This window comes from Anomalospiza imberbis, chromosome 13 (assembly GCF_031753505.1).
Source record: "Anomalospiza imberbis isolate Cuckoo-Finch-1a 21T00152 chromosome 13, ASM3175350v1, whole genome shotgun sequence".
In the NCBI taxonomy this organism is placed as follows: Eukaryota; Metazoa; Chordata; class Aves; order Passeriformes; family Viduidae; genus Anomalospiza; species Anomalospiza imberbis.
In genome coordinates, this window is record NC_089693.1 from 1,929,964 (window position 1) to 1,948,224 (window position 18,261).

At 45.9% G+C, this 18,261-nt stretch overlaps 1 protein-coding gene across 1 annotated transcript in view; it reads right to left on the bottom strand.

Moving 5' to 3' along the window:
* The window catches only part of MAP2K1 (mitogen-activated protein kinase kinase 1), a 34,791-nt gene extending 16,971 nt beyond the window's left edge, over positions 1–17,820 (bottom strand). The window contains exons 1-3 of the mRNA XM_068203523.1: positions 17,497–17,820; positions 3,240–3,450; positions 1,181–1,327 (exon numbers count right to left, since the gene is read on the bottom strand). Of these exons, the coding sequence (XP_068059624.1) occupies positions 1,181–1,327; positions 3,240–3,450; positions 17,497–17,576 (438 nt within the window). The 5' untranslated portion in view covers positions 17,577–17,820. The remainder of the gene's footprint in view (positions 1–1,180; positions 1,328–3,239; positions 3,451–17,496) is intronic.
* Between the last annotated feature and the right edge of the window lie 441 nt (positions 17,821–18,261).

Sequence of the window (18,261 nt, forward strand, 5' to 3'; positions counted from 1 at the left end):
CTTTGGTAACTGCAGTGCTGGTGGCACTGAGGGAACGCTCAAGGAATAACCCCAGGGGATAACTGCCAGGAAATAAATTTTCTGAGCACCCACCATGTGCTCCATGCAGATGGAGATGATGCATTTTTTAGGTTTTAGCTTTTATACTTTTCACATTCTCTGCTGCTTTAGTGTGTGGGTCTGGGCTTCACATCAGGGGATGGTGAGCTCTCTGCACAGAGCAGGGAGACAAAACAATTCCTGCTCCAGCTGGGCACCAAGGACAAATGAGCCAAATCTCAGCCCAGGAGCACAAACACCGTGGGCTGGAGAGAGAAGAACAAGCAGGATGGGACTGCATGGGCTGGAGCTGGAATGGGACAATGAACTGCAGTGTGCCCATGGAGCAGAGCTGATCACAGTGAGAGCCCCCGGGAGCGCTCGTGCATTTTGGGACCATCTGGGTTCATCTTGGGGCAGCCCTGGCTGGGCTCTGGTGCTGCCCGAGGTGGATCCATGGAGGAGATCCTTTGAATAAACCCCTGCTTTGTTCTGGAACTCTGCCCAGCCTCTCTTCTAGGTAAGCCTTCACAAGGCATCAGAGATCTCCCCATCAGTGAACAGCCCTTTCCTGCACTCACCATGTGCTCCATGCACATCTCCCCATCAGTGAACAGCCCTATCCCACACTCACCATGTGCTCCATGCACATCTCCCCATCAGTGAACAGCCCTATCCCACACTCACCATGTGCTCCATGCACATCTCCCCATCAGTGAACAGCCCTATCCCACACTCACCATGTGCTCCATGCACATCTCCCCATCAGTGGACAGCCCTTTCCTGCACTCACCATGTGCTCCATGCACATCTCCCCATCAGTGAACAGCCCTCTCCTGCACTCACCATGTGCTCCATGCAGATGGAGATCTCCCCATCAGTGAACAGCCCTCTCCTGCACTCACCATGTGCTCCATGCAGATGGAGATCTCCCCATCAGTGAACAGCCCTCTCCTGCACTCACCATGTGCTCCATGCAGATGGAGATCTCCCCATCAGTGAACAGCCCTCTCCTGCACTCACCATGTGCTCCATGCAGATGGAGATCTCCCCATCAGTGAACAGCCCTCTCCTGCACTCACCATGTGCTCCATGCAGATGGAGATCTCCCCATCAGTGAACAGCCCTCTCCTGCACTCACCATGTGCTCCATGCAGATGGAGATCTCCCCATCACTGTAGAAGGCTCCATAGAAGCCCACGATGTAGGGGGAGTTGCACTCGTGCAGCACCTGCAGCTCCCGGATGATCTGGTTGCGGATGGCTGGTTTGATCTCCAGGTGGATTAACTGCAAAAGAAGCCCACTAAATAAAATCAAATCCACTCTTCAGGACTGATTTGTGCCACTCAGAGAGGTTTTCAATACCTGGCAGGCCCTGAGATGCCCTAATCTCAGAGCTGACTCTGCTTTGAGCATCTCATGACCTCCAGAGGTCCTTTCCAACCCAAATTATTCTACAATTTAACTGTAAATCAATCCATCCTTGATTTCCTAGGGTGTGGGAAATGGAGAGAATTCTTAAAGCTTGACAGAAGGCTCACACAGTATGTATTTGTATGCAAACTTATGTATGTAACTTGTATGTAAAAGCTGATAGGTTAAGAAACATAATGTATTGTAATTAAAAAATAGTTGCCTTCTGATTGTGATGGTGTGAATTACAACATCTGTATTGTCTCACCCTTCACATGAGACTGAAAATGAAATAAAAGTTTTTAAAATACCTCTCAATTGCCCCATTTCTGGGCCAAAAAAGGGCAAAACCCAACACTAGTGGCCAAGGGAAAACACTACAACGCAGCACCCAGGAAAGGCAGGAATTCCATCCTCCTTTCACAAAACACTTCTCCAGCAGAAACTTTTTGTTGCAGCACATTTCCTTAGGGAAATGTGTCAAAGATGCACTGACTCAGAGGCAGCTGCTGAAAAGCACCTGTCCAGGTGTTTGTAAAGCATTAGAGGAAGGAATGAGCTGAAGCTCCCATTAAAACTCCCCAGTTCCTTTTCCCCACTAGACTGTTTATCCCATACAAAACAAGTGTGTTCCCTATGTGAAAGGAAAGATTATGGAAAGAGAATTATGGAACTGAAATTTTGGTTAATAAATGGAAGAAAAATCACAATTCAGCAAACATCTCAGTTGCAGCAAATAAGAATGAATTGGGGCAAAATTTCCTGTTAAACTCACAGCAGGTGAAAAAAAATCAATTAAATTGATTTAGTTCAAGAAAACCTCAGTGACTTGTGCATTTTGTAATTCTCACATCTCAGAATTGGGCATTTTCCTTTGCTTCTCCCCAGACTGCCAGTCCTCAGCATAGTTTATTCTTAGCACATGCTCATTTTCCTTTAGTTTTGCTGAAGATGACGCTGTCCCCTTCTTAAAAAGAATTATCTTAAAAAGAAAATTATTTGTATACTATCGTTTAAAGAAGTCTTCAACTTCTCAATCAGAAAAAGGGAAGTTCCCAGTGTAGTAAAACAATGGGGCCTGGGATGAGTGCTCTTTTCCCAGGGATATTGACAGGAAGTGAAAGCTCCTCATGTAAACAAAATGAGAATTAAAACATCAAGCTATTTCAGTCAAAAAAAAAAAAAAATCTCAGTTCTCTTGCAAACTAGGTCACAACTGCTCCAGGTTGTAAAGCTAGAAAAATACTCTCAGAGAAGGAAAAATCCCTTCCTGCTGAGAAACTGCATCCCAGGATGGAACGACAGAACAGGAGATGTCACTGAACTCCAATGCATCCCTCATTCCCGTTTGTTTGAGTTCTCCTCCAGTTTCATCCAGAACTCTTTTCTGCTGTGTGCCTGTGAAGGAAGCTCTTAAGACAGGTGATAACCTTTTCCATTCCTCTACATTTAGTGCCCAGAATACAGAATATTGCCACTTTTGTCTAATTGATAATTTCCAGTAATTTTTTAGGCCTCCTACTCCTGAGTGAGAGGGGAAAAAGGAGGAACAAATGCCAATCATTTCATTACTAACACGTGTGACTGAAACACTGGGAAGCTCATGTAGGATGAGGCAGTGCAACATTTCCTACTTACGGAAACACATCCCCTTCTCTGAAAGCTGGCATTAAATAGTAATTTTTGTGTGTCACCAGCAATTATTTCTCTAAATAAAATCATTGTATTTCAGAGATAACGTCCTCTACAAACACCATCCCCAAGCTGCTCTTTCTGACCCCCTCACCTTTCTTGCCATTATGAGGCCAGAGGGTTTGTGGGACACTTTGAAGACCACACCACCATTCCCTGCTCCCAGCTCACTGATCTTCTCAAAGTCATCATCCTTCAGCTCCCCAACCTTCTGCTTCTGGGTGAGGAACGCCTCCAGGCGCTTGCGCTGCTGCTCATCCAGCTCCAGCTCCTCCAGCTTCTTCTGAAGCGCCTCCAGATTTGTCCTGCACGAGAAAGAAGGGCAGGATTGAGCAGAGCTGTGAGGGGAAGAGTGAGGGGACAGAGGTCAGAGAGAACCACTCCACTTTGGCACCTGCACACGTCGTGTGGAGGGACCCAACCTGCACGGTCACCCTCGTTGTTGCTGCCACTCTGATGTTAGTGAGCTGTGGTTTATCCCAGATGAAACAATGACAAACACAAAATACCCAGCTTCCCCATCCACGAGGTCCTGCCCCAGTGCAGGCACGCTGAGTTCCACCACCTGCAGGAGCGGCTTCGTGACTCTGCATTTCTGGGCAGAGAGAGCTCCTGAATCACAGCGCAGCACTCCACGCTATTTTTAGTTGTGTGTTTTCAAGGTTGTGTTGTAATTTCCTCCTGAGAGTGCCTAAATGTTTTATTGACTGATTTCCACAGGACTGTATAACCAACAATTCATTCAGAAGTTTCTAATTTAGCTGTCAGTAAAAAAGTCATCAAACCCAGCCAAACACATTTAAAACGCAGTCACTGGAAACGTGAAAAGTCTTTGGCCCAAAGGTTTTAAGATTATTTGAATTTTGTTTAAGGACACATCTGCTGGAAACCTCATTTTAACATGAGGATTCATGTTTTTAAGCAACACAAAATAAAAAACAAAACTTTATGCAGTAGTTAAGTTTGGAACTACAGGCACAAGTTCGGTGTTCCAGGAACATTTTAACAAGTTCATCTCCTGTGGAAATGCTTCATTCCAATCTGACTGCTTAAAGGCTCCTTTAAAATTCCCTGCTTCCAACTGCAACAATAAGTTGCTGCAAGAGTAAATATTTAACAGCAAGTACCTGTTTTGCTTCACAAAATTTAATGCAATGTTCCCAGGGAATACAGTGTTGCTAGGATGAAGAATTTGAGGAAAAGAATCTATTTCTTCAGATGTATAAAGAATGGAACTACTTTCCATTAAAAAAAAATTAAATTTCACCTATAATCAAAACTATTTCCATTCATCACTTCATAGAATGTTCACTCTGAAAATATGTTGTACAAAGGGACATCCTCACAGCCAGTGAGGAGCTGGTCAGCTGAGAGGATGCATGGCTACGACCACAACTGTCTCTATCTTACATTAAAAATCAAGTACCTGCACCAAAACAAATTTTTTTTATACTATCTTTTAAAGACAAACCTCATGTCTGTCCTCATACCATGTTTTATACCTGTACACTCCCATACCAATAATCCTGGAGCATCCTCACTGAAAAATCCCCGAGGAAGATGAGTGTGGCTTACAACAACATCCAAGTTAATGTGTTTTACTGATTCTGTTTTAAAGATGAATCACTAAGAAAGAAACACACGTTTTGAAATTTAGAAATGAATGATAAATCCCTGCATTATTTTTTTTTCCCCCCATCAAATGTGCCCAGTGAAGCAAACAAATTCCAGGCTGAAGTCAAAGTGAGGTGAATACACCTGAACCAGCTCTTCTTACACCATGAGCACAAACAAGAGAAAAGCTGAGGCAAAGTTGAGCACCCCTCACTTTCCTGCAACAAACTCCAGAGCAACAAATGCTGGACACAAATTCCACCCTGGAAAATTACTGCTGTGAGAGGACAGGACTCAAGTCTTCATTATAATTTACAAGCTTCGAGAAGAAACTTGCTGTCATTTTAAGGATTACTGAATAAGGCAGGGCTGTCCATTTGGAATAAGAAAAAAAAACAAAAACAAAAAACTAGAGACACAGAAACAGGATGCAACAAGGCTTTCCTTGCTGTGCTTTGAAGAAAACAGCTATTCAGTTTTTCTCTCAGGCAGAAGGGGGTTTTTGGCTTTGGAGACAACACAGAGATGCTTGAGCACATGACTTGGAGCAGACAGACTGCTGGTGTGATGGAACAAACAATTTGATGCTTTAGGAACAAAAATATTTGCTAGGATAGCACTTATCACATCTATTTAGTCTAATGTTTGTCTGGATAAAGCTATTTTTTTAATAAGTTGCCTGTTTCAATCGAAATAAATTTGGCATTCACTTAAAACAGGCATTTCCTTGCTTGAAACTATGAATTACTGCTGAGGCCCCTGCTTGAATACAAGAGGTTCCAAAGACTCTCCCAGATGGGAAAGTGAGATTGAAATTCATTGATCTCATGAATTTCAGCACCTCAGGTTTCCCCTCCAGGTGTGGCCACCAGTAAAATCACCAGAATGTTCTAAGTTCTAAAGGTTCTAAAACCTTCATTACTTGCAGTGATGAGCAATGAAGTTCTCAGATTTTTAATTCTCTAACTGTAAAGTGAATTAATCTGAAAGATATGAACCCAACAAATGAATCGTCAGGATCACTACTCAGAGTGTAACTACCAACATCTCCAGTTAGTTTTATCATAAGAACAGAACTATAATAACAATGTCAGGCATCAGGAAAGAATTGATTTTTTTCATTCAGGCTCTTGGCTCGAAGGACTGGACATAAATCAATTTCAAATGCAGATAGGTAAACAGAAGGTGTGTTTTTGTCATTTAAATGGGTGGTGTAACCCACTCGGAGTGTTTCCAGGAGGCAGGACTTGGGAAGTTTCAGTTCTTAACTCCAGCTACTGTAAGAACACTCCCCTGACTGGTACCTGGGACTGGTACCTGGGCCCTCCCCAGGTAAAAGCATCACAGCAAGTTCCAAAGCACAGAGAAACAGGTGGAAAAGTAAATCATTACACAAGTAAAGTAATTACACAAAAGTAAATTCATTCAGTTTTAAAAACTGAATGAAACCAGCACATCCAGAATACAGAAGGGGGAATACTTTAGACAGTTCATCACCAGGCACCACAAAAATGTTCAGGAACTTTGGCAGCTAAAACAGCAACACGCTACTGTGCAACTGTCTGCCTCCAGAAAGAGCACTGGTAGTCACTTAATCTTATATAAAACTTTTATTCAGAGACAAAGATTCCCATTAAAATTCATCACCATTACCTGCTGCAGTCTTGGGGCTGTGTTTTTCACTGTCAAGGCACCATGGCTTTGCCAGGGGTCCATCAAAGCAGGAAATCATCAGATCAGCTCAGGGCTCCACGGTGCCAAGCACCACTCTGAAGCAATAGGTTATCATTTCATTTATTGCTGGCAGTTTGGAAGCCAAGCACACACTAAACTGCTCCAGGGATGGGATCCAGCTCTCACAGGGTGATCCTTGGGATGGAGCCACGGGGAGGTCAGTGCTGCTTCCTCCGTTTGCTAAGGAAACAGAGGAATCCCACACAACACCACCAGTAAACACCTTCCTGCTCAGCTGGCAGGAGGATCAACACCCTGCACAGCCAGCACACAACACCTCTGCACTCAGTGCTGGGCCTCCACAGTTACGGGGAGATCTCTCTCTTCCTGACTAAATGGAAAGTTCAAAAAAATACACACTCAGGGCAAGTTTTTGGGAAAGCTGGTTGTTTCTTTCTCTCTTCCAAGGGCAGCATGAGGTACCAGGTGCCCTAGAGGAGGAATTCTCTCCAACCACATCTGATCGGGGAGGATCTTTCCTATTAACTCCCATTGTTTCCTCCTTTCTGTGCTCAAGGAAGTGGTCTGACAGTGCAGCATCCCCCCGTGGCACTTCTGTGACCTCCCAAGCTGGAAAAGAATGCAGAAAGAACTCAAACACAACCCACCTTCCCCAGACAGTGACTCCTGATGGGTGTGGAGAACCTCACCTCTTATCCCTGTCCATCTGAGACCCTGGGGGAACCCACACCCAGCCCTTCTGCTGCCACCCTGTGCAAGTGAGAAAGGTCTGTGGGAGCTTTTCAGACCCAGGGACACCTCACCCCAGGCAGGCTCATCTGGGAGCTTTAAATTCTCACCTCCCCCAGTCCCTCACCTTCTGCCAATGGCCAAAAGTGCATACTTGGGTAAAAGAACCATGGCTGCACACAAGAAGCCCAAAGAAATGCCCAGCAGCACCTCGAGGCACTGCTGCACTGAGCATCCTGTTCTCTGCTCCCCAGACATGCACGTGGTCCTGTGCACAAAGCCCTGGACAGACAAGGGGTGTCACCACCACCCTCCCATCATCAGGCCACTTTCTGAGCCCATCACACTGCTCCTTTAAGGGCTGGCCGTAGATTGTTTCCAGGTTTTCTTTTTAAACATCCAGCCACTGACTTCTCACCACTAAACGTGTGCACACCACGCGCAGCTGGGCACTGCAGGGACAGAGCAGCGAGTGTGGGGACAAGGAGCAAACTCGTGTTTCCTACTGCAGGTGGGGCAGAGAGAGCACTGAGCAGCCAGAGGGGCACAGAAGGCAAGTGCAGATCCTCAGCTCCTGGCTTTGGGGACAGCCACCTCAGCACTGAGGAAAGCACTCCTGCAGGAGGTGCATGAACACTGCAGAGCACACTTGTTCTCTTGGAAGCAGTAACAGGAAGAGAAATGCTTGCTTGCAGTCTGCTAGCACATAATGGCATAACAAAAACCAGAAAATAAGTCCTTAATTAATACTAGTACTCCAAATCCCTGGGAGCTTTTTTTTTTTAATTCATGTTAGTGCTAAGTTAATCATACACTCAAGCCTAAAGGCTACAGTAAAGCTGTTACTCAACTCTAAAGTCTGCTTCAGAGAGAGAAGAAAAAAATGCAGCAGGGGAAAAAGGAAAAAAAAAATCTGAGAGTCTTTACCAGTAATTTGTCAAATATCTGTTCAAAGGCATTACTATCAGTGCTGCAAGCTGAACAATTAGCATGAGTGAAAGCATCAAGAAGTACTTTCACTTTCAGATCTCCTGTCGCATGAGGATACAAAGCTTGGGGGTTGTTTTCCAGAACAGTGACATTAATGCTTTCCCCAAGCCCACACAACTGTCAATTTGGAGAAGAAAGTAGGCAGTTCACTACATAATTTCCATGAACAACCTCAATCAGGGAGCTGAAATTAAGTGTTAGGAACATGAAGACATTCTGCGGTTTTGAGAAGACAGACTACTATGTTGTGTGACTCTGCCAAACCCGGGCAACAAGAAAAACTCTTATTAAACTTTTCCTTTAGCAAAGAGCAGTTCACAGAATAACATGGAAGATAAATGTAATTCCAGAAGTCCTCCAGCTCAGAGCACAGGTGTCTGTCTGGGTTAACTCCAGTGCAGCCTCATAAAACTTGCAGTCAGAGCATCAACTCAAAAAAATCCAAATTCTCTATAAATGCAATGAGTCTGTTTTGGAAAAATACACTGATTTTCAACCCTCGTTGATTTTCAATCCTTGCAATGTGTTAGAGGATCTTAAAAACTTTTCCTTGTACTTAGGTGGGATTTGTAGGTGAATTTACCACCTGAACATCACAGACTGGTTTCTTAAAGCTCAACTTGTGCCCCCCCTGCCACGGCAGGGACACCTTCCACCATCCCAGGCTGCTCCAAGCTCATCCAGCCTGGCCTGGGGCACTGCCAGGGATCCAGGGGCAGCCCCAGCTGCTCTGGGCACCTGTGCCAGGGCCTCCTATGCTCAGAGTAAAGAATTTTTCCCTAATATCTAACACACCATCCACTTCCACACCACAGTGACATTGCATGGCATAGAGTGAGGTTTAATATTGCCAGAAAAAAATAAATACCCAGTAAGAGGCAGACATTTGATTACAATCTATTTCTCAGTAAAAGGCATGCAAAACAGAACTATTAGAAAAGCACTGCTCTGTCCAAAAGAGTATCCCGCTAGCCCTAATTTAATGTAAATTCTCATTTCTCTAAGGCTGAAAGGCATGAGTTTTAAAGAAGAAAACAGACGACACAACTTCAAATCTCCTGTTGAGTCTCCAGCCAAATGGACAGCTGAAGTTCCCAATCTCCCTCTAGGCTGGGAATCTTTGCTTTAAGCCTCCTCCTCTTTCTCTTTACCTGACCACCATCCCATTTCCCTCCCCCGAGCCAAGGCCCACCACACAACACGTGTGAGCTGCAGGCAGAGCTCAGCAGGCAGGAAAGCCAGCGCCGCCAGCAGCGGCACACGGGTTCCCAGGTGCCCTGGGTGCCTCTCGGTGCCATCTCTTGGTGTTCCAGCCCCTCACCCCTTTGGCACGGTGAGCTCTCTAAGCAATGCCACAGAGAGGGAGCTTGTGGGTTTTTCTGAGTTAAGAGGCTTCCTCAGGTCTTACTGTGCCACTGCATTCAGAATTTGCCCTAAATCAACTCTGTAATCTCAAGTTAAGAAATTCTACAGCCAAACCTTCACAAATCCAAGCTCTCCATCTCCCTTTCATGTCTGTGCACTGTGGATTTTTCCCAGCCAACACTACACATTATCAGGATAAAGGAGCCACAGGGCAATTAAAACTTCCTTATGGACAGAAAAATGAACTTATTGATTGGATATTTAAATCACAACACAGAGGACAGACAGAATTATAAATTCTGATCATCAACATTTGTCCACCCAAGGCCTGCATTTCCACTGTTTTATGTCTCTGAATTAGGAGATGAATATAATGACAAAACCAAAGGACGAACACGTGCAATAGTCACAGTAACAGTATCTTCCCAACTCTCCCATGTGGCAGCTCCACAGCCTTCGAGGGACATTACAATAATAAAAAAGATGAAGTTACAGGATCAGTTTACAAGGCCCCTGAAGAGGCCAGGATGAGAACTGAGACTCCTCCGTGCAAGGGCTGAGCCTGGAGCAGAGCAGGACAAACTCCATGCAGAGCCACAGCACCCACACCAGGGACCAGGGAAGGAAACTGCCAGAAACTGTCTGAAAACAGACCAAAAACCCCATAACTGGGATTCTGAGAAAGCCAGGGATGGAAGGTTTGCCTCTATTTCAAATGGATGGATTGCATAACACTGAACATTTGTCAGCACGGCCACTTAGCAAGAAATTAATAACTTTTACCTAATATATGAATGGAGTGTACCAATGCATACAGAAATATTCACATATCTATATCCAAAGAGAACATTTTTTTTTCCCAAAAGAATGTGTTCTGCAATCTGCTGACTCATCTTCCCACCACACTGAAAAAAAAAAAAAGTTCTGGAAAAGCACAGAACAATGCTGAGTTGGACAAAACCCTGCAAGAAAGGGGGAAGAGCTGCCAGGAAGTTTCAAGGGTTTGTCATAAAAACCCGTAAGGAGGTTTTTAAGAAGGTTCTTGTTCATCCAAAGAATCCCACACTGCTGGAATGTCTCCATCCTGGTGCTCAGGATGCAAAGGAAAATACTCTGCTTTTTGTATCCCCTGTTAGGGACTCCACTTGACGGATGAGGCTGGATCCAGGTGGAAATCCCATCCTGAGGTGTCAGCAGGGAGGAGTTCTGCTGGAATCCACCTTCCTCCTGCCCAGGCAGGACTCAGGAAGACAAAGGCTCCTCCACAGATGTTTGCCAAGAGATGCTGAGCACTGAGTGAGCCTTTCCCAGCTGCCCCCTTGCACTTCCACTCCAAAGTGCAGCCACGATTTTCTCTGAGTAATACTGAGCACGGATCAAAGCAGGAATCATCTGGTTACTAATTTCTAGGGACAAAAGTGATTAGAAAAAGAAATCCACTGCTTCCTCAAAAAAGAAAAAAAACAACAAACAAAAAAACCAAACCCAAAAAAACTAAAACAAAACAAAAAAAAGCCCACAAATAAAAACAAAACAAAACAAAAAAAAAACCCAACAAAATTAAGAAGTCTTCAGAAGAGAGAACATGATTCCCCAAAAATTCGGTTTTGCCAGCTGACATTTCTTCCTCCAAGAGACATTCTTGTGTTTTGGCAGTGGAATTTGCACACTTTCCCAGCCCAGGCAACCCCCAGGGCAATGGTGGGAGAACAAATGCAGCTGTAAAAAAGGTAAAAAGGGGGAGGAGCTTTTTTACTGGAAAATTTAGAGCTCGGTAATTGAAAGGGAACAAACTACCCGAAGGTGAGATGGAAAGGTTTATCAGACCTCACAGAAAATTCCTTCCTCAGCTCATTTCAGAACGTTTCTCCTGTATACAGTGAAATACGTTTCAAAATCCACTCCAGAAATTGGCTGGCGGATTTCCTGCCTCATGTAAATTCCCCACAATTTTCATGTTTGGGTTTTTTGAAGTTACTGCTAACTCAAAACCCCTTTTCCCAGGGTAACAACAGCAGCACTGTTGTTATACCAGTAAATAATTCAGCTACACGTTGGCTTTACGCAGACCCTCTCAATCCCTTTTTCTTGCTGTGAGATAACACTGGAAGGTCCGGCAGGAGATTTGTTCCTCTTGAGACAGAGACCTGAGCCTACTCCATTAAAATCTGTGCTACTAAGGAATTGCTGTAATTCCCGAGTGCCAGCATCTCCCTGTGCTCTGCCAGGGCAGGAGGGGACGGTCTCATTCTGCCCCAAGGCTCTCCTTCCCAGATTAAATCCCATTTTCAGTGGGATTATTTCCCTGGCTAAACTGACCCTGTGGCTGCCCCAGTGCTGGTGGACAGAGCTCTGAGAACTCCTCGGGCTCCTCCGGTGGGTTCCGAGTCCTCAGCCAGGAGAGGAGAGGCTCTGCAGAAGGAGCAGGATCTTGCACAAGCTGTGTTGTGAAATCTCACCTCTGTGCCTCCCTGTAAGGACAAGAAAAGCAGCTGGATCCACGAGCACAGCTGCACTTCCCTCCCCACTCATCCTCCTCACATTTCCTCAGCAACGTTTATTTTTACACCCAGTTTTTAACTCCCCTAAACCAATTGAAGCTTTTTAAGCTCATACAAACTAAAGTATTCCTCCATTACCATCCCTATGCTTAAATCTGACTGCCAGAACATAACAAGACAGCATTAAATGTCCTTAAATCCTTCCTACATCCAAACTGTCAACAAAAAAGCTGCCTACAGCCAGCAAGAGCTGCACAGGTCAGTGTGCCCCTTCATTCATTCATTTCTGTGCTACTGGTGTACACTTAGTCATAATTTTTTTCAGCACAAGTCCGTGAGGTGCTGCAGGCTCTGACTTTTCATTATTTTATTAGAACAGATCACATATTCTATTAGTGTACTTAAGCAACATTAAAATGGTTATTTCTAATTCAGTGAAGGACTATGCCAGGCTCAAGCACATTAAAAGAGAAAGCTGTGCATGAGTAGATTTTAATTTAAAATGCATTCTCTCATATCACATGTATTTGGAAGCTTGATTAATGCTTCATTAGTAGGGGATTAAAAAAAAGTTTCTTTTTTTTTTTTTAATATTTACAAGCTTGCAGTAAATATTGAATGCAACTGCAATCCAACTAAATCAGTGATAAAATTCCATGGTCTAATCTTCCAGAACACTGCTCACAGGCAAAAAAGCTCCCCTGAAGTCCAAGGAATTCCAAAGGGAAAAAAACCCCAAAAAACCCCCCCCAAAAAAAAAACCACCAAAAAAACCCCAAAAAACTAATCCCCCCACAAAGCAAGGCAGAAATGACCCTGCAAGCATTAAAGTGAACAACTCTGTGAAAATCTTCCTTTCCTTTTATGAAATCTCGCATCCAAGAAAACTGATAAAAAATCCATTCCATGGATGACAAATCCTCTTGGAACAGGATCCACTGGGAAAGAGCCCACAATGGAAACTTAAAACCCAAAAACCCAAACAAAACCTCACAACCTCATTCCTCTGATGGGACACAACCTGCCCTTCTACTCCTCAAAAATCCAAACTGAAGCTCCCTTGAGAAAGACACTGAAAAACATGAAAATTGCAGGAAGCATAATAAGTAAGCAATTGTTTATTCTGCAAATTATAATATATACTGAAGTGCAAACCATTTCTGCACAATCCCCAAACCTTTCTTTGCCAAGCAAACATAGGGACTTGCAGCAGCCATTCAGGGACTTCCTAAAATGCAATTTAACCAGAATAAACAGCAACAATAAGAAAAGGCTGATGAATTAATATTCAAACTATGACTGGAATTTGCAGTCACCCATTCTTACAAAATTACTCTCTGGCTTGAACAATTCTAAGGCACAGATTTGCTATAATTAATGCTTTAAAAAGAGAAAACCCTGAAAAAACACATTGTTCCTGATGACTTGGTTCTACTCACAGTTTGCTGTGGATTTTCTTTCTTTTTTAAAAAGAAATACAGTTCCTAAGGTGGTGAAGACCTATGGACAGCATCTTAAATCCCTCTCAAGGGCCCATTTCTTTTCAGCACATCAGAGAAGATACAAATTCTGTTGTCTACTTTTTTTTTTGCTCTCATTTCTATCTAATTAAACACAAACCTCTGATTGTAGCTGATACTTCACAACTGAGATTTGCAGAGGTCACAGCTCAGGCTTCATTTGGGAGACACCAGTTGTTGCTAAAACACATACACTCTAATATTTTGAAAAGAATTGTATTTTGGAAAAAAAAATACACCTCAATCCCATCGTATCAAAGCTCATAAAATACATAAAAGTCAGTGGTACTCAGTTTTAGAAAGAATTGTTTTCATTTTTGTATTTAATCAAATCCCAGGCACTTTTGGAAGGTTTATATTTTAACACCAGAGCTGGGAAAGTTTTTTGGATTTATTGAGACAAAGTAAAAAGTCAGGTTTCAGAGCAGTTAGTTTGACCCTTCTCTCTGACTTTTTTTATTTCAAAGATGCAATTAAAGAACTTCATGATGCACCTTTCTTTTCATATGAACACAAAACTTATTCTAATACAGGGTGTGACATTATCTCAAAACCTGCTTTTTTTCCTACTTCACGTTCTCAGGCTGGGTTGGCTTTAGAGAAACAAAAATTGGTTGAAAACTGTCAGATATTCAAAGGAACAGAGGGTTAGACGTTTGAAAGGAACATAAATCCATAAACTGGAGACTTGTTCTTGTTTCTTTTGTCTATTAAGACACTAAACATTCAGCCAGAACAGTTTTCCTTCAATTAATTTTCATTCAGGTTTGCTCGGTTGGGGTTTTTTTTTTCCTTTCTCTGCAGAAGCTTTGCACAATTATATCTGCGCAGCTCCAAGGAATGAAATTAAATCTGCAGCTGGCCAGTGTCATCTTGGTTTGAGCCTGAGGAGCTGAGGCAGCTCAGAGCAGCAGAAAGGTTCAGCCCTCGCCGTGCAACCGCGGCTCCGCGGGAAGCGTCAAAAGCAGAACCGAAGCTCAGGGTGCAGGAAAACCTTTCCTGAAGTTGTCTCAATTGTCCAACTGGGCAGAGCCAGGGATTGGGAAGGCCCTCCAGAAAAATTATTGGTACAGGATGTTGGGGTTAAGTAATAGCTATGAGTAACAAAGTCTGCTGTCGGAGAGAAACGTTGTGAAATTTTCATTTAAGTATTTGGGATACATGTATTTAAACTGTAAGCGCACTAACTCCCCTTTGTACTACCTTGGCAGGAAAAAAAGGGATAAAAAAGAAGAAAAGAAAGGAAAAAAGAGAAAAGAGCCATGCACATGAGACCCAGGCCTCCTGCACACTCCTAAAGCCCCACGCCACGTGCTATAATAAGCTTTCCCTTGCTCCAGTCAATGAGCTCCCATCACCAAATAAGGCCGAAGACAGAGGCCAGGACACGAATGCAAAGCAGGACATCCTGAATCATCCAGCCCCTTCTTCCATTTCCTCCCTTTCCCCTTCCTTTCTGCCAGGAAGTCTCGGTGTCAGAAGTGCTCATTCCTAACAGCATTAATGAGTTAGAGAACCTTCCCCCTGCGACAGCGAGAAAGTCTCGGAATTCCAGCACGCCCCAGGCCCTGCACATCCCTTTGGGCTGCTGCCAAAATAACTTCCTTCCCTCTGGATGTCGGGCTCCTTGGTGCACTCACAGACAGGAATTTCATCGCCTCGCCCGGAATCTTCCTTTTTTCTTGCCAAGTCCGCGGAGCTCCCTCGGTGCTTTCCCTGAGGAGCAGCGAGGCGTTTGGAGAGGGACAGGTTTGTGTGTGTAACGAGTAACCAGAGCCTCACATAGCCAGAATTCCAGGACCGCAGGCTCGGGGCTTTAGCAAGTGTTAATATGGCAGTGCAGGGATGCACGGCATGCACAACAGCCTCACAAACACCTGACTGAGGAATTCAGGCAGTGACCAAAGGGGGAAAAAACCCAGAGCAGGCTCGGGGAGGAAAATAAACAACCTTATACATTAAGGAAACAAAAAACAAGACTGTTTTCAACTCAATTCCAAAAACATTTTCAAATTCTGATGCAACTGTTCTTTGCTATTTGAAATCTTTCACAATGAGGGCTTAAAATTAGCAGGATGAGGGGATATTTCCATGATTAATTAATCCTGGCTGTATATAGGACAACTGGTTGCTGAACTAACTTTCACTAAGCTACTTCTTTTAAAAATACTGGACACCTCTAGGCCTGGCAAAAGCTGGGTAAAAGGTCCTGTGTGTGACACAAATCAGAAGTCTGGGGGACACACACACACCCCCCAGCCAAATCAACACACGGAGCAGAAAATGAAGCAAGGCAGTTCTTCAGTGCAGAAAAGACCCAGCACTCCCAGGAGTCTCCAAAGGCTTCCAACAAGTAAATGAGTACCATACTTGTAAAAGCAATTTAAAATTAATGACACTTCTTGCGGGAAGAGATGCGATATTGAGTATATTGGGAGCGAGGTGATTTACATCAGGTAGTACAAGCAGCAAGTGATCGGTGTATCAGATTTATTCTGTAGAACAAGACTAAAATGCACAGAGATCCCTGAAGACTAAATCAACATATTCCCAACTGCCTTGAGAAAATCGACTGGGAAGTGCTACCCAAGCAAATATAAAAACACTGTATTTTTCCCCCCGTCAATCCAGAACAAAAGCTCTGTAATATTTAGATCATAATGCTTAGATACAATCAGTAACTCCTGCCAAAGAACAGTTTTTAAACAGCTCATCGCTCAGTTAATCATCAAAAGAGTTTGCTAGAAATGTCACAGCTGGAGCTGCAAGATGCTGAATTTTTTATTTTTCAGGAGGTATTTGCTTGGTTTCGGGGTTACATTTCTTTTGCGGTTGATTTGGTTTTGGTTATTTGATTTTTTTTTTTTTAATGATGTTTGGGTGCTTAAAGGAGACCTGAGCCTGTGTGAAAACATGGCACTGATGAACACAGAGCACTTTAAAGCCCAGGAGTCGCACATGTCACTGCAAGGCTGCCTGACATCCTCTGTGCCACCGTGGTACAGCCGCACATCGCAGCTCAGTTTACATCTCCCGGAGAGGACCGAACTGACCATACAGGGGCAGGAATCTGCTCCTCCAAGACACACCTTTGTTTCAAGGCTCACCGAAGGGCTATCCCGACAGCACTGTGTAAAAATCAAGGTGGGAACATTGACCCGTGAACCTCAAATGAACACCTGCTGTAACATTTCATCACTCCGCGGTGCCGGTGTTGTGTCTGCCTGACCGAGGCCACCCTGCCCACCCACATCCGTGAGAAACGTGCAACAGAGGCTTCACCAGCAACCATGCAACCATCCGATATTCAGTATTTTTTCCCCCAGAAGTGTCCCCGTGACCAGCTCAGCCCTTCCCACATTGACAGTGTCATGTTTGTGTTGCCCACAGAGGAGCTCCGAAGCTGTTTCTGCACACACGCTCCCTGCCGTACCCAGCACAACATGTCAGTGAGTGACAAACAGATCTGCTCAAACTAACCATTGTTTGGGTTAAAGCCAAGGACGAGGAAAACGAAACAAAACACCTTTTCTACAAATCTGCGGGCTCCAGTATAAATTCTCCCCCCCACACGCTTATGAACCGTGCCATCGGAAACGTGTAATTTGGCATTACTAGATAATTATGTAAGCCAAGAACCCAGCAGACACCATTACGGACTGGGAGAAAGGAGTTGTACAAGTTTCCCCCTATTTTTTCGGCAGGTTTTTTCCCCCTCGCCGATGTGGCAGAAGTTTGTTTATCGCCGAAGGCAGCATCCCCTGGCTCCGCGGAGGGCACTGCGAGCATCCCCCGCCCTGGGCTACCCGGGAGTCCCGGCCGCGGTGCTCGCGGCAGCCGGGCCGGGGCGTGCGGGGCAGGGCGGGCTCGGGAGCACCGCACCCCGCGGACAGCGCCCGGCCCGGGCCGGCCCGCACCCCGCCCCGGCAGCACTCACTCCGCAGAGCTGGTCCCGTTCACGGCGGATCCATCCGGAGCGGGGTTCAGCTGGATCGGCCCGGGCTTCTTCTTCGGCATCTTCGCCCGCACACGGCGCGCAGGGGAGCGGACGGAGCGGCCGCGGCCCCACTTCGGACAGCTCCGAGGGACTTGCTGCGGCGCGGCAAACCGGGCGGGGAGCTGCCCTGTGCGGCGGCGCCCCCGCGGGCTGCGGGCTTGTGGCCGTGCGGCTGCCGGAAGCCCGCTCCGAGCGCTCCGAGCTCCGGCGGGCACTGCCCGGGATCGGGATGTGCCCGGCCGGGACCGCGCCGGCGCGCGCCGCCCGCACCCGCCGCGCGCATGCGCGGGGAGGGGGGGCGCGCACGCGCGCGCGGCGGGGAGCGAGGCCGCGGGAAGCGCTGCCCGCCCTCAGAGCGCTGCTGGCCGGCCTCAGGGCGCTACTGCCCGCCCTCGGGGCGCTGCTGGCCGGCCTCGGGGCGCTCCTGGCCGGCCTCGGAGCGCTGCTGGCCGCCCTCGGGGCGCTGCTGGCCGCCCTCGGGGCGCTCCTGCCCTCCCTCAGAGCGCTCCTGGCCGCCCTCAGAGCGCTCCTGCCCTCCCTCAGAGCGCTCCTGCCCTCCCTCAGAGCGCTCCTGCCCTTCCTCAGGGCGCTCCTGCCCGCCCTCAGAGCGCTCCTGGCCACCCTCAGAGCGCTCCTGCCCTCCCTCGGGGCGCTCCTGCCCGCCCTCAGGGCGCTCCTGCCCTCCCTCGGGGCGCTCCTGCCCTC